At 37.9% G+C, this 14,031-nt stretch overlaps 1 protein-coding gene across 1 annotated transcript in view; it reads left to right on the plus strand.

The window, feature by feature from the left end:
- Positions 1 to 11,362, plus strand: part of LOC117725424 (regulator of G-protein signaling 6-like) — a 34,973-nt gene extending 23,611 nt beyond the window's left edge. The window contains exons 6-17 of the mRNA XM_034525580.1: positions 680 to 731; positions 1,131 to 1,195; positions 2,409 to 2,485; positions 3,137 to 3,218; positions 3,598 to 3,672; positions 4,389 to 4,490; positions 4,634 to 4,806; positions 5,038 to 5,163; positions 6,042 to 6,228; positions 6,947 to 7,036; positions 8,826 to 8,885; positions 9,157 to 11,362. Of these exons, the coding sequence (XP_034381471.1) occupies positions 680 to 731; positions 1,131 to 1,195; positions 2,409 to 2,485; positions 3,137 to 3,218; positions 3,598 to 3,672; positions 4,389 to 4,490; positions 4,634 to 4,806; positions 5,038 to 5,163; positions 6,042 to 6,228; positions 6,947 to 7,036; positions 8,826 to 8,885; positions 9,157 to 9,207 (1,140 nt within the window). The 3' untranslated portion in view covers positions 9,208 to 11,362. The remainder of the gene's footprint in view (positions 1 to 679; positions 732 to 1,130; positions 1,196 to 2,408; positions 2,486 to 3,136; positions 3,219 to 3,597; positions 3,673 to 4,388; positions 4,491 to 4,633; positions 4,807 to 5,037; positions 5,164 to 6,041; positions 6,229 to 6,946; positions 7,037 to 8,825; positions 8,886 to 9,156) is intronic.
- The last annotated feature ends 2,669 nt before the right edge of the window (positions 11,363 to 14,031 follow it).

Below are 14,031 nucleotides of genomic sequence, written 5' to 3' on the forward strand. Positions count from 1 at the left end.
CGATGGCAGGTTTTTATATGCTAGTCTGTAAATAGATACTATTCTGGAAGAAACCCCATATTTAATGACAACTGTCTTCTGTTTGTCACAAATTCTAATTTTTTGCGCATGCAGTGGAGTCTTATAGTTCAACTTTATCCTCGATGATGTTTATAATGCTAATGAGTGCATGCATGTTAACCTTTTTGTTCATTACACTCTAACAAGCACGTTCATTAGTGTCAGCCATTTGCCCTTATGCTAATTAACGTGATGAGTCATAATAGAATAAAATATGTGGTTGAGTATCACCAACTTCTAATTCTGCCCTGTTATTAAGAATGCATGATAGATGTGAGTGATTCATTATTAATGGACTTGGGAATGAATTTTGAATGTGTAATATCAGTTGCAATAGACAATTAAATATGGATAGAGAGAATATAGATAGCATTGCTCCCCAGATAGTTATGTGCAGCATGCGGACATCAAGGATCATCGTGAAGCAATGAGTTGTCTTTTGACTTCTGTGTGTGGAAGTGCAGAGGGAGCGTGGGTGGTGGGAGAAATGAGATTCCAACATTCATATTGGAAAATATTATTGTTTTTCTAGACACTTATGGCAAGAAAATAATGTAATTCTGATTATTTGCGTAAATAAACATACTGTTTCTGTTTCATCCCCTTCTGTTTTCGTCAGTCTCCATACTTCTGGCCTTCAAACTGTTGGGAGCCTGAGAACACAGACTATGGTGAGTCACACAGTCTCCATTTGTTGCCTCTCTCTCCAAACCAGTAAGATCTTGCTAATGCCTTCAGTTCTCTCTCTGATACACAGCTCACACTGTAGATCTGTCGTTGACACTGTTGAGGATTGATCCACATGGCCCCGAGGAGTGCCCACTACAGAGAATCCTGTGGGATAAGATTAGCCAAACAAAATAAAGGGACGGTCTCTGATATACCCACATCTCCAGTTCTCTGCATGGCATTTACTTGAGGCTTGTTATTTTAGAAGAGAACACATTGTCTTCCATTACTTTGGTTCACACAGGTGGGACCTCAGTAAAAAAAAAAAGAGACAACCCATTTGACTAACTCCATCACCCTCTTCATGTCTCTCTCTCTTTCTCCCTTTCCGCCTCCTCCAGCCATTTACCTGTGCAAGCGCACCATGCAGAATAAGGCCAGGCTTGAGCTAGCTGACTATGAGGCTGTAAGTACACTGTTTATGTTTTGCGATTGCCAGGAAGCTCCCAGTTCAGTGCTATCATTGTGTACAGACCATAATATGATGACACTCTGAATTCCCTGTTTTCTTTCACATGGATGAGAAACAAAAGAGCTTTAACAAAATGACAAAATCCATTCATCCCAGCAAAAAAACATTATCAAATTACAGACTTAAATACAATTCTGTCAAAGGGCTTCTTTTTTTTTTTTCATGAGCACCATTTAGCTGTCTACAATGCAGTCATTTACTGTACCCAAAGATACATATGTATAGGCCTGCTTGGCATCAGCAGATCAATACAGTCTCAAAAGGGGTATTACTGGAGTGCTGATCTCTTGCTGTTATACAGTAGCAATCCGCTGCACTTCCATATTCTAAACTACTCTGCATCTATGGTCCAGTAGACTTACTTTCACTCCTATTCAGGTCACTTTTTGCCTCCAGGCCTCATTGCTCTCGCTGTTATCATGCTTGCTAGTTGGTACTCAGAATGTATTCTATCTCTGTAATGATGTCATGTACTGTATATTTGAGTGGTGTTATTAAGGCTGTACAACTTGCTAGGAAGCTTTGATATGTGTACATTACGGAGCTTTAAAGAGCGTGTGAAGCTTTTATTTATTTTACTCAAGCAAAATGTATCATGTGAGTTACACCCAATGAAGTCATGGGGTTGTTTATGAGTCACAGCCATCGCTTGTTGTTATCTGCTGTGTCTCACATGAGGGATATCTAAAAACACAACTTCTTTGTACAGATTAAACTATTGAGATATAATGTGTTAATTAGTGAACTTTAAAGGTATTTAGACAAAGCCAGGCTAGCTGTCCCCATTTCCAGTCTTTATGCTCAGCTAAGCTAACCGGCATTTTGCTGTAGCTTCATATTTAGTACAGACCAACTTCCTGGAACTTTCAGGACGAAATAACATATTTACCAAAGTGTGCACTGATTCAATTAGTAATTGTGTTTACCAAAACAGTCCCTAGATTATGCCTGAAATGCCAAATATGTAGTGGCATCAGCAGCTCAGTAACTTGTTCAGGTACACCTTAGTGAGAGGTCGCCTCATCTCAACGGTAATCCAAAGTTATGGCAGCTGTGGCCATCACGGTAAATTAATAACGTAATCAACTAAAGGCCTTGATTTCAAATAATCTGCCCCGCTAACGTCGTGTCTGATTGGCTCTCCCAGGAAAACCTCGCCCGGCTGCAGAGGGCATTCGCCCGGAAGTGGGAATTTATCTTCATGCAAGCTGAGGCTCAAGTCAAGTGAGTAGACGAGTGTGTGTGTGAGTCAGAACATGTCGCCGCTTGACGTCAGAGCCGTGCTTACGTGACACACTTACAACAGCATATAGAGAGATGTTGATTACATCCTGTTTATACATTCATACTAACCTTTTGCTGCATGCATAATGTCAGTTGTGTTTCCCCTAGTAAGAGAAAATGCTTCATTTTGCTGTGTTAGTTGCTCTGTTTTCATGCCTTGCATTGACTGCAGGGTTACATGCATAAAATACATCAAGCACCCCCTATGGAATTAAACAAACACAGTTCCCCTTGACTTCTATCTCTTAGCAATACTTCCATCTAGTGGCTTGCATGTGTAAGTACAGCATTCATGTCCCTTCAATCCTTTCTGGAAAGTCTTGTCATTGTTTATTGACCACAGTTTTATACAAGTGGGGGTGATATATAAGTGTTCAAAACCTTGTGTCCCTTTGTGGGGCGAGCAGACAAAGAGACACTAGTGTGCTGCTCCCTAGTGTGCCCTGCAAGTGGTATAAACATGTATGTGTCTATCTAGCTGTGTGTGCGTGTTTGTGAGAGTGTGTGACTAAATTACGGGGCCTGATTCTTTGTGTTTGACCTGATATTTCAGATATCTGTTCTGTATATAAGTGGCTCCTTTGTTAACAGGATTGACAGGAAGAAGGACAAGGCAGATAGAAAGATCCTGGACAGCCAGGAGAGGGCCTTCTGGGACGTCCATCGACCAGTGGTAAGTTAGGGCCAGAGTCATGACAAAAAGAAAGGAAAGGGAGGTCAGATGCAAGTAACAGTGAAACAAAGGAAATGAATGAAGAAGAAAGAAAGAAAAGAAGGGCTGTTATGTTGGTAGACCATTTTAGCATGTTATGCCTGAAAACACCAAATTCAGCTCAACACACTCTTCAGCTGAGATCCTTATTGCTTCGTTGTGGGGAGCAGAATCCTATTTGGTGCCAGTCACTTTGCATACAAGCCTTTTGTGAGCGTGGCATTTCTGAATAGAGAAACATAATTATATTGTGTGAGGAGGACAGGTGCAGACAATGCATGCTGGAGATCCGCCGTTATGTGACCCCGGAACATGCTCTGTCTCCTGTTGCCTCCCACAGCCAGGCTGTGTCAACACCACAGAGATGGACATCCGCAAGTGCCGGAGAGAGAGGAACCCACACAGGGTAAAAAAGGTGAGCAGAGGAAAGATTAACCGTTTTTGAACAAACCGTTCCTATAAATCACATATAAATCAGAAGTTTTTAGGTGCTGAGGTTCAGCAGCGTTTACTTTATTTGTATTTTTATGAATCTTAAAAGAAATAGAATCTGAAGAATTTTTATCTACATTTTTGTATATTTAAATGTATAAATATGAAACTTTTTTGTGGACTTTCTTCTCTTACAAAATGCGACATCTAAAAAAATAATATAATAATATATAATAATAATATCTTATACATTACAAAGCACAGTTTGTCATTTTGTAATAAAAACATACAATGTTTGTATAAATTTAGTTTTGAAATATTTACAAAAATCACATTTTATAATATATATGAAACATAGTATTATTTACAGAATAAATATAAATAATAATAATAATTTCCCTGAAAGGGATTAATAACGTACTTTTACAAATACATAAATATGTGTGTGTAAAAAATCAAAGATCTAAAGACTCAACGGATTCTTCAAACCCATCATATGATCTGTGTGTAAATGTAAATCATAAACTTATCTTCAGGCCCCAAATTCCCAAACTCAAAACTGAGGCCATGATGATGCCACTGGTTGCACAACTATTACCTGACATTCATCAAACTGCAAGACCGAGTCCCTGATCTGACATGGTTTGTCAAAACAACAACAAAGGCATCAATACAAAACATGTCTCTTGTCTCCTTCAGTCGGTCTACGGGGTTCCAGATGATGGCCAGAGCCAGCCGAGTCCCGTCCACATCAGCTCCCAGCCGACCAGGAAGACCACCAGGGAGGACGTTCAGAAGGAGGTAAATCATGGTGTGAGAGTCTCCTCCGCAGGTCATTACCACCAGTCGGCCTCACCCATCCATCATAACGACAGTCAGCGACGCAGACTGATGAGCTGTTACCTTATTTAGCTTCCTCATTATTCTTCCTCTTCCTTCATCAGATTACCTTCTTGAACATCCAGCTGGACAGACACTGCATGAAGGTTTCCAAAGTGGCGGACAGTCTGATGAGCTACACGGAGCAGTTCATAGAATATGACCCCTTTGTGTCGGCCACAGAGCCTTCCAACCCCTGGATCAGTGATGACGCTTCCTTCTGGGACTTTGAGGCAAGGTGAGGCTGAGGAGAGGGGGGGGGGCATGTTGGGAGGCTGATGAAGCTTAAACCCACCCTGAGGTCCGGTGAAGCGTAGAGTTCTCGGTGCTGATAACTTAGAAAGGAACTGTCTGTTTCTATCTTGTCTCAAATAAGAAGTAATGCTGGCATTCCCAAAGGTTTATTCTGGCCTCAGCTCTATGTACACCATTTTATTCTGTTCTTTCAAATCTGTTTTCTCCTGATCAGTCGTGACCCCAGCCAGCAGCGTGTGAAGAAATGGGGCTTCTCTCTGGAGGAGGCTTTGAAAGATCCGGTGGGACGAGACCAGTTCCTGAAGTTCCTCGAGTCCGAGTTCAGCTCAGAGAACCTGAGGTGAGAATGACATTGTACCTTGTGCCTTTCTTACAGTGGATATAATCATTATATTATATATTGTTATATTAACAATGAATAACATGATTACTTCTCTGTGAAACATGTCAATAATGATGCAATACAATAACTAACCAATACTAGAAAGTTGGTGATGTAATTAGATTTTGGGCATCTTTCTGCATAGAAGCCAAGGTTTTTTATAACTACTATAACTCCATTATACTTTTCAGAAACACATATATTATTAATGCCATGCACAGTGTAGGAAACTACATTCAATCAAGTAACATAGTACAGTTTTGAGGTACTATACTCTACTTGAGTATTTCCTTTTTATGTTACTTTGTACTTCTGCTTCACTACATTTTACTGTTACTTTGCTGATGAAGATTTCAGAAGTACAACCTTGTAAATTATGGAAAGGGGAATATTTTCAAATGTATATGAAATGTACTATATAATACATCACATATAATATTAGAATATAATATATAGTATATAATATTATACTATATATATACTATGTTATATTTGTATACATATGTATATGATGCATATATAATATATATATATGTATATATACATATATATATGCATTATTATGCATATATTATATATATATATATATATATATATATATATATATATATATTATATATGCAAACACAAATGTTATGCAAGTGAACGTTTTGATGGTGCATATGATGTAAACTGTATATAATAGAAATATTCAAATGTATTCAGTAATCATAATAAATGGCATCGTCAGCAGATTGAATATAACAAGACAGGTAGCTGAACGGTCATTTGTTCAATACACACTCTCATCTTTCAGGGAAGTTGTTAGATTGAGATTAGATGTGATGCCGTTGTAGGTTCTGGTTAGCGGTGCAGGATCTGAAGCGGCGGCCGCTCCAGGAAGTGTCCTCCAGGGCGCAGGAGATCTGGCAGGAGTTTCTGGCCGAGGGCGCACCAAGCTCCATCAACCTGGACTCTCACAGCTTCGAGCGCACCAGCCAGAACCTCAAAGACCCCGGCAGATACAGCTACGAGGACGCTCAGGTGGACAGTGTTGTTTCTTCCTCATGGATGAATTCACATAACTACACACGATCACACACAGATGGACACACTAACACAAGTCTGAATCAACAGCAGACACATACCAACACACCTAAGCCTGTGGACATTGTTACAGTACTTAAAAAAGGGATGTTGTGCTACATAAAGAATGCTGAAACTGTAGCCTGTACAGTTAATATATATATTTTGATATGCCCTCTATATAAGCTCTATTTTTTTCTAAATAAAAATGGGGTTTCCCTCCACTACATCCCTGTTTAGAATACACACGCCACAGCCACTGATTTCATCTCCCATCCACCAAGGAAACACTGAACCCTTCCACCCCACTCGTGTTACAAAAGTGAACGAATGAGAGAGCAAGGAGGAACAGAAAGAGAGAGGAGAGAATGACTTGAGTGTCTTTGTGCCAGAGCCTAATGAGGCGAGTAATGCCATGAATAGGCTGCTCGGTTGGTTCACCATGAATTCCTCTGGTTCAAAGTGGGTTGGCGATGTGTGACGTGGAACCCCGCTCACTGGCAGGATATTACTCTGCCGCTCAAGTCAGCACGCTCGGTTTGCATCACCAACTCTGAATCACACACGCATGCGTTGCATTACCATAATCCAACCTCCGTTATTGTCTTCATTTTCCCTTTACACTGCCTTCTGTTCCGGGCCAACACACACTCATCAGTTTTTCTTTCTATTGCAGGAGCACATATTCAAGCTAATGAAAAGTGACAGCTATGCACGCTTTTTGCGATCCAACATCTACCAAGACCTCCTGTTAGCCAGAAAGAAGGTGAGCTGCACTCGTTGACCCTTGTCCTGGCTCACTCTTAATGATTAAAAAAACATTTCAGGTTCATATTTGTATGCATGTAGTCAGTAAAAACATACAGGGCAAATCGCACAAGTACAACGGAAAGTGCTAAGCCTTTGTTTTTGCAGCAGTACAGAGGGCTGGGAGAAGTGACATATATATATATATATATATATATATATATATATATATATATATATATATATATATATAGAAGTCAAATATATATATATATATATATATATATATATATATATATAGAAGTCAAATATATATATATATATATATATATATATAGAAGTCAAATATATATATATATATATATATATATAGAAGTCAAATATATATATATATATATATATATATATGTATATATATATGTATATATATATATATATATATATATTGGATCAGAGGTGTGATGATTATTAAATACTCTCTCACATCACTGGTGTCATTGCTCTGAAACAGCAAATCAATGTAAATTATCACTGATATACATTTAATGATATAGAAGCACTGCCTGGGGAATGTTTAATTCAATTTAAAGTTTATTTCCATTTTATTGCACTGGTCGTTGCGTCACCCCCAAAATACGGCCCCCATGTAACTAAGTAGAATTTACACTGTAGTAGAATGTTGAGGTATTTGTACTTTAAATTGATGGAGAAGTACAAAGTATATGGGATAGAAATACTCAAGTAGCGGCATATATTGTACTTCATTCCATGACATTTATTTGACAGCTTTAGTTACTTTGCGTATTTAGATTAGTAATACAACATACAATCAACTAAATCATGATGTATCATTAGAGATTATGCTAAATAATGTGGGTACACTTTGACCAAACTTTACCAGCTGCAACATTAGAGATGCTTTCCCATGAATGCATCAGTGAATAGATATTATTCTGAAATGAGGCGTTCTGCATTATTGCATTTCTACTTGATGCTAATACTGTTGTGCTTAATATTTTAATGCATGACTTTTACTTGTAACAGGTTATTTCTACACTGTGGTATTGCTACTTTTACTTGAGTAAAAGATCTGAATATTTCTTCTACCACTAGTTAGTTATTTTTTTAAATATACAGTACATGGGAAAAGCAATTTCATATGCTACACATATGGGCCATCTTATGGTCATTTGACAGTTCTTAACAAGGTATCTGCAGTTTGAGACTGTCATGAGGCTACTTACAGAGCCCGTAAAAGGCAGAACAACTGTGCCCAAGATGCAGGTGCAAGGAAACTGCTAAATGATGTCAAATGTCGGGGGGGCAGTCTCGAAAGACATTACACCATATGCCAAACACAGGCAAACTGCTGTATACAAGAGGGACTACAGTCGTGCTGTCAATAAAAATAAGCAGGCAGAAGAGTGAAGTGTGTGTGTTTGACAGGTGCCTCATGGTGTAGTGATGGTGATTTGGTTAGCTTTGGGTTTTTTTGCTATCTGTGTCACTTTAGGACATGCACAGCGAAACAATAAGCTGTCATTTAGCAGTTACTGTGTAATATGGAGCTTTTCAGACAATCACAGCTGCCTCTGTTCATGCTAGCCTTTCTCCCCTCCCATGTGGACACTGCTCCTTCTGCTGGCCTGTCACTGCCCCCACTCAATTTCCTACAAAAAAATATCCCACATTGTCCTCGGCCCTCATCTTTTGCAATGCTTGGCCCCTTTTTTCCTGACTAACTACATCACCCCCTGACCTCCCCCCTACAACAAACACTCACCCTGCTTCCCCCCCTCCCAAAACAGCAGCCAGCAGACACTGAACAGGGCCGCCGCACCTCCTTGGAGAAGTTCACCCGCAGTGTGGTAAGTCATTTGGAGCTGGGGCTGTTCATATCACAAACCACACTGGCTGGCTCATTATCAGTGGCTTTTGCAATGATAACCATATTACACTCTATTATGGCTCTTTACACCTTTTAATAGGATGTGTATATTTTGTGAAAAGGATATCATGCTAGTTACATGAATGGTTCCAACCAAGCATTTTGGATTTTTTTGGGGGGGGATCCTGGAAGTACTTGTACTTCCAGGATCTCAGTCTAGTCATGTGTTTTTGTTTTAATTGACATTCTAGGGCAAGTCATTGACGGGAAAGCGCCTGACAGGCCTGATGCAGTCATCCTGACACAGCCTGAGCTGGAGAGGCACAGCCACACCCTGTTGGAGGGGTGAGCGCCACCCAGGAGCGGCGGCGGGGGCCCGGACAGCGGAGCCGGGCTGGACAGGGCTGCTGTGGATGCTCTCACACACTGCTCCCAGTACTGCTGCCATACTGGTAGCGTAGCACTGTGCCCGCCAGGGGGAACGCCCCAAACAGAAGCACTGAGGGAAAGACATTGCTGACAAGGGGAACTTTAGCCAACACACCACATGGCATGCAGCATACAGAATAAGCACATTCAGACAAGGGCCGCCCTCTTTTGATCACTTACTCAGCAAACTAGTTGTTAGGCTCTTTGTTAACGTTTATATCGTTTTCGTTTTATATACATGTTTATTGGATGTTAAAAGCACATCTGTGGTGTTGCACCAATATTCTATTGACAGAAACTACATTTAAAAGCTATTTGCCACAGCATTTGAATTGCAATGAGTTGACTAGTTTTCCTAAACAGCTGGGGCCAAGGAGGTCAAAGAGGCACATCGACACAGCTACAAATCGACAGTATTTTGCAAATGTCTCTGTACTCAAAAGGCACACAGCAATAAATGAAGTGCACCTTTTTCTTTTTTGGGAAATATATCCTTTTTATATCCTTAAAAGTTATATTATATCTGTTCATTATAAAGCATATGACATGTCATTTAAATTGTGTCTTGGCAGTAATCAGGAATACAACATTGTTTTATTTAACAACATCTACAATGGAGACGTTTGAAGATACAACTTTTCATGCTTCATTACATTCCAAAATCTGGCATAAGGGCTTAATGTAGCATTAACACTGCACCGCTGCATGGTTCATTTAAATGTCTTTGTTGAGGATGTGTTGTTTGTACAACAGTGCTTTGTAATGAGACTTATATGAAAGATTAATTTAATCCAGTTGTCAAATTGTTTTTACTGAACATTCACTCTTTAAATTCCAAAAATTTCAGGCTGCATGAGTCCAACAGTCTGTGTGAATAACTGAGACACAAACATGACCCGCATGGTTGTGTGAATCACAGTGATTTGAGCTCTTACTTTAGTCACAGTTCTAGCTGCACAGTCACATGTGAAATAGCATCCACATGCTTTTTGGGCTTCCAGTGTGGATTTTAAAGTTTCCAGTGCCATGGGTCCATCTAGTGGTGGTTAAACTACCGGACACCGTATTAAACCGTTTTTATATTGACGGAATTCAAGATGTCAAACCTAGTTGTTCACCAATCATGGATATATTACAAGGCCTGCAGCCCGATATGGGATCATTTATGTTTTGTAGCTTTTTTTACTGCATGAATATCTCATCTTTTGTTTTGTCAAAACAATGAAACCTGCCCACTTCAGTTTGGCAAAATGTCTGCTGTGACTCTACATCTAATAATTGTCATGTGTTGTAATGACTATGGGGGAAATGGTGCATGCTATTGGACCATAATGGAGATAGGGGAAGATGGTTTGACTCTCCAAAGACAGCACACAGAAAAGGAATTGCCCTGAACTGGAGCAACACCCCTCAGCGGGCGGACATGAAAGCCGCGCACTGACCTTTAGGTTAAGGCCTCTGTGCACCACTGTGGCTGCAAACGTCTTACACAGACAGAAAGCACTTTGTATGAGGAGATGTTGTCCTCACTGCTCCCCATGAGGCCAGCGGCTGCTGCAGTGGCAGACTGCACTGCTAGATGAGTGTATCACCTATTATTTTATATTCCACCCGTTGCAATGAACTTTACATGTCATATTAGTAACTATGTACCAACTGTTATTCTCAGCACAAACACAATGACTATGAACAGAGTGCATTGTAGATGTAAATTGGCAAAATGTCCTTATCCAAAAGCACACTTTATTATAATATGGGCACATTACTATGCATGTAACATATTCAGGGTATTTTGTGCTTTTAGTTTCTCAATCAGCAAGATGACTAATGGCACTCCAAAACACTCAAGCACCTGCTATCTATTCATGGGTACCAAATAATAAAAATCTCTGGACCTCCTCTGTGCCACTGTTGGTGTTTGCTTCTCTGCGTCATGAAACAAAAGAAGCTCATTGTGTTTCCTCTGTTTCAGCTTACAGAAGATCTGATACATGTTTCAGTTGTGTTTTCTCTATTTGCTGCATTTTGCCCAAAAGCTGCACATGTGTTGTCAAATTAGTGAGGACGTTGTTTTTTTTTGTTTTTGTTGTCACTATTTGCATGAGTTTCTCGATACACATACATATAGTGTGTTGAGCTCTCAGGGCCACCTGACTATTTATGTTGCCTTTTCTTCGGTGTTGACTGCCACACACACTTTCTGTATTTGTTTGTGTAGCAATCCTCATCAGTAGCATTCATGTACTGGCATCAACAAACCTAGAGGTTTAGCAGTAGGCCGTCGGCTGTGTGTGAGCTCAATGCCAACATGGGGATATTTATCAGATCAATGTAAAACGTGTTCAGCATCTTAGTTTAGCATGTTAGCAAGCATACACTGCCAAGGCTGTTCTTAAGATATTTTAAACCTGTTGATGAGAATTAAGGGACAACTAAAGTTATTAAAATTCATCTTGAGAGGGACTTAGAAGTCGGTTACACATTTTGTGGCAGTCCATCTAGTAGTTGTTGAAATATTTTAGTCGTGACCACAGTGGTGGCCTGAATGAATAAAGGAATGTTTGACCAGCTTTTGAAAGGGATGCCACAGAAAAAGTCCTTTAAAATGTCTTTGTATATAGTATGTCATAAAAAAGTCCTAATAAAGCATGTAAAAAAAAATAAAAAATTAAAAGGTCTTCGTAGAGTATCCAGTAAAAAGTCCTTTGTATATAATTATATGTGATAGAAAGTCATAATATAGTATGTCAAAAAATATTTAATAGAATAGTCATACATACTATACAATGATGTATGACATAGTATAGTATAGTAAGACTATATTTACTTTTGTAATGACATTTATGACGTACTATATTATGTTATGATTTTTAAGCCATGTTATACCATACTTTTTTTAATGACATTTTACTTGAAATGCTATATTAAAACTTTTTATTAGATGATATTCTATGACTTTTTATGACATTTACCATATTTGTTATGACATACTATACTATGACATGCTATGACCTTTTAAGAACACTATAATATGACATTTTGATAAAACGATGTATGAAATAATCTATGTACCTAGCATAAATGTCTAAAAGAGTCATCTATAGTGTAAGAAAAAGTCACCCCATAATGTTTTAAAAGGTCAACAAGTTATACTTAAGTATGTTGATAAAAAATAATACTAAACTATGTTGAAAAAAGTCATAGTATTGTATATTTAAAAAAACATGGTATAATATAAATAAATAAAGGAAAATAAAAAAAGTATACAAAGAAAGAAAATAAATTGCTTATAAAAAAGGTCAGTCATATTTAGAAAAAAACAAAACATACTATAGAATGGCGAAATAAATACTCCAACAATTATGTATGGCGTCTGGAATATTCTAGAAAGTTCTAGTATTGAAAAAAGCCAAATATAATTCAATAACATTTTATTTGTCAAAATCACAAATAAAAAAATGGCCTCACAGGGTTTTACAATATGAACAACATACTCTATCCTCATGCACTAGATGTCGTGTGCAAAATGAAAAATTACATAACTACATAAAATAACATCATAGTCATTCCAAATGGCAGAAATGACACATATAATGACATTAATAATAGCAGTAGTAGCACTACCAATAGCAGAAATAATAATATAAAAAAATCATACTACTAATAAGATGCCACAGTAGACATTTAATGATAATGATAATAAAAACAGTGTTGGGAGCATTAATAGTAAAAGACATGTGAGTGGGTGTCAGGATGACCATGGCAGCAGCACCACCACGGTCCAGGTTTACCCATGATCCACGGACACCTGTGAGGCGAGAACGCGCTAAATACTCATCATATCAAAAGAAAGTCATAGTTTGTCCCAAAAAAATCCTATCATAGTAGGTCATAAGAAAGGTTTAGGAGAAAAAGTCATATATGTGAAATCATTTTTGAAAAGTCAAAGAATAGTATGTGGAAAAAAAAGGTAATGCTACACAGTATGTTGAAAAATAAGTCAGCAAAAAATATATAGTAATTTCATGGTATAGTACTTAGAAAATGAAATGTTGCTTCTAAAAAAAGTCACATTTACATTATACAGTTAACATTATAGTGGGTAGAATAGTAGTACAGTTTTCATTTATTTTTAAACCATTGTACACTATGTCAAAAGAAAGTCAAGACCATAGTATATACTAAGGAAAGTAACATTAGAGTATGTTGGATCCTGTTATATTATGTTGAAAAAATGCCATAAGAAAATCATAGTATACTATGTCGAAATAAAACTAATAGCACAGTATGTGATGAGAAAGGTCTGGAAATAAAGTCATATCATAGTCACATTGTTATATGTCAAAGAAAAGTCATACCAGTATATTATTAGAAAAAAGGGATAGTATAGTGCATCATAAAAAGGTCATGGTATATATGTGTTAGAAGTCATAGTAGCACATGTCTTCAAAACGTCAGACGATAGAATGTTGAAAAATTATTTTAAAAGTCTGAGTATAGTATGTCCAAATAAAGTCATATTATAGTATGTCATAAAAAAGGCATGGTGTAGTATGTAATGCTATAATATTTTGAATACAAGTCGTAGTAAAGTATGTCATAACAAATTCTAAACTGTCACAGCATAGGATGAAAAGAAAATCATGCGAAAGCATGTTGGAAAGATATAAAAGAATAAAATTGTCATAGTAATATTT

The sequence above is a fragment of the Cyclopterus lumpus genome, chromosome 22, assembly GCF_009769545.1.
Source record: "Cyclopterus lumpus isolate fCycLum1 chromosome 22, fCycLum1.pri, whole genome shotgun sequence".
NCBI classification, from domain to species: domain Eukaryota; kingdom Metazoa; phylum Chordata; class Actinopteri; order Perciformes; family Cyclopteridae; genus Cyclopterus; species Cyclopterus lumpus.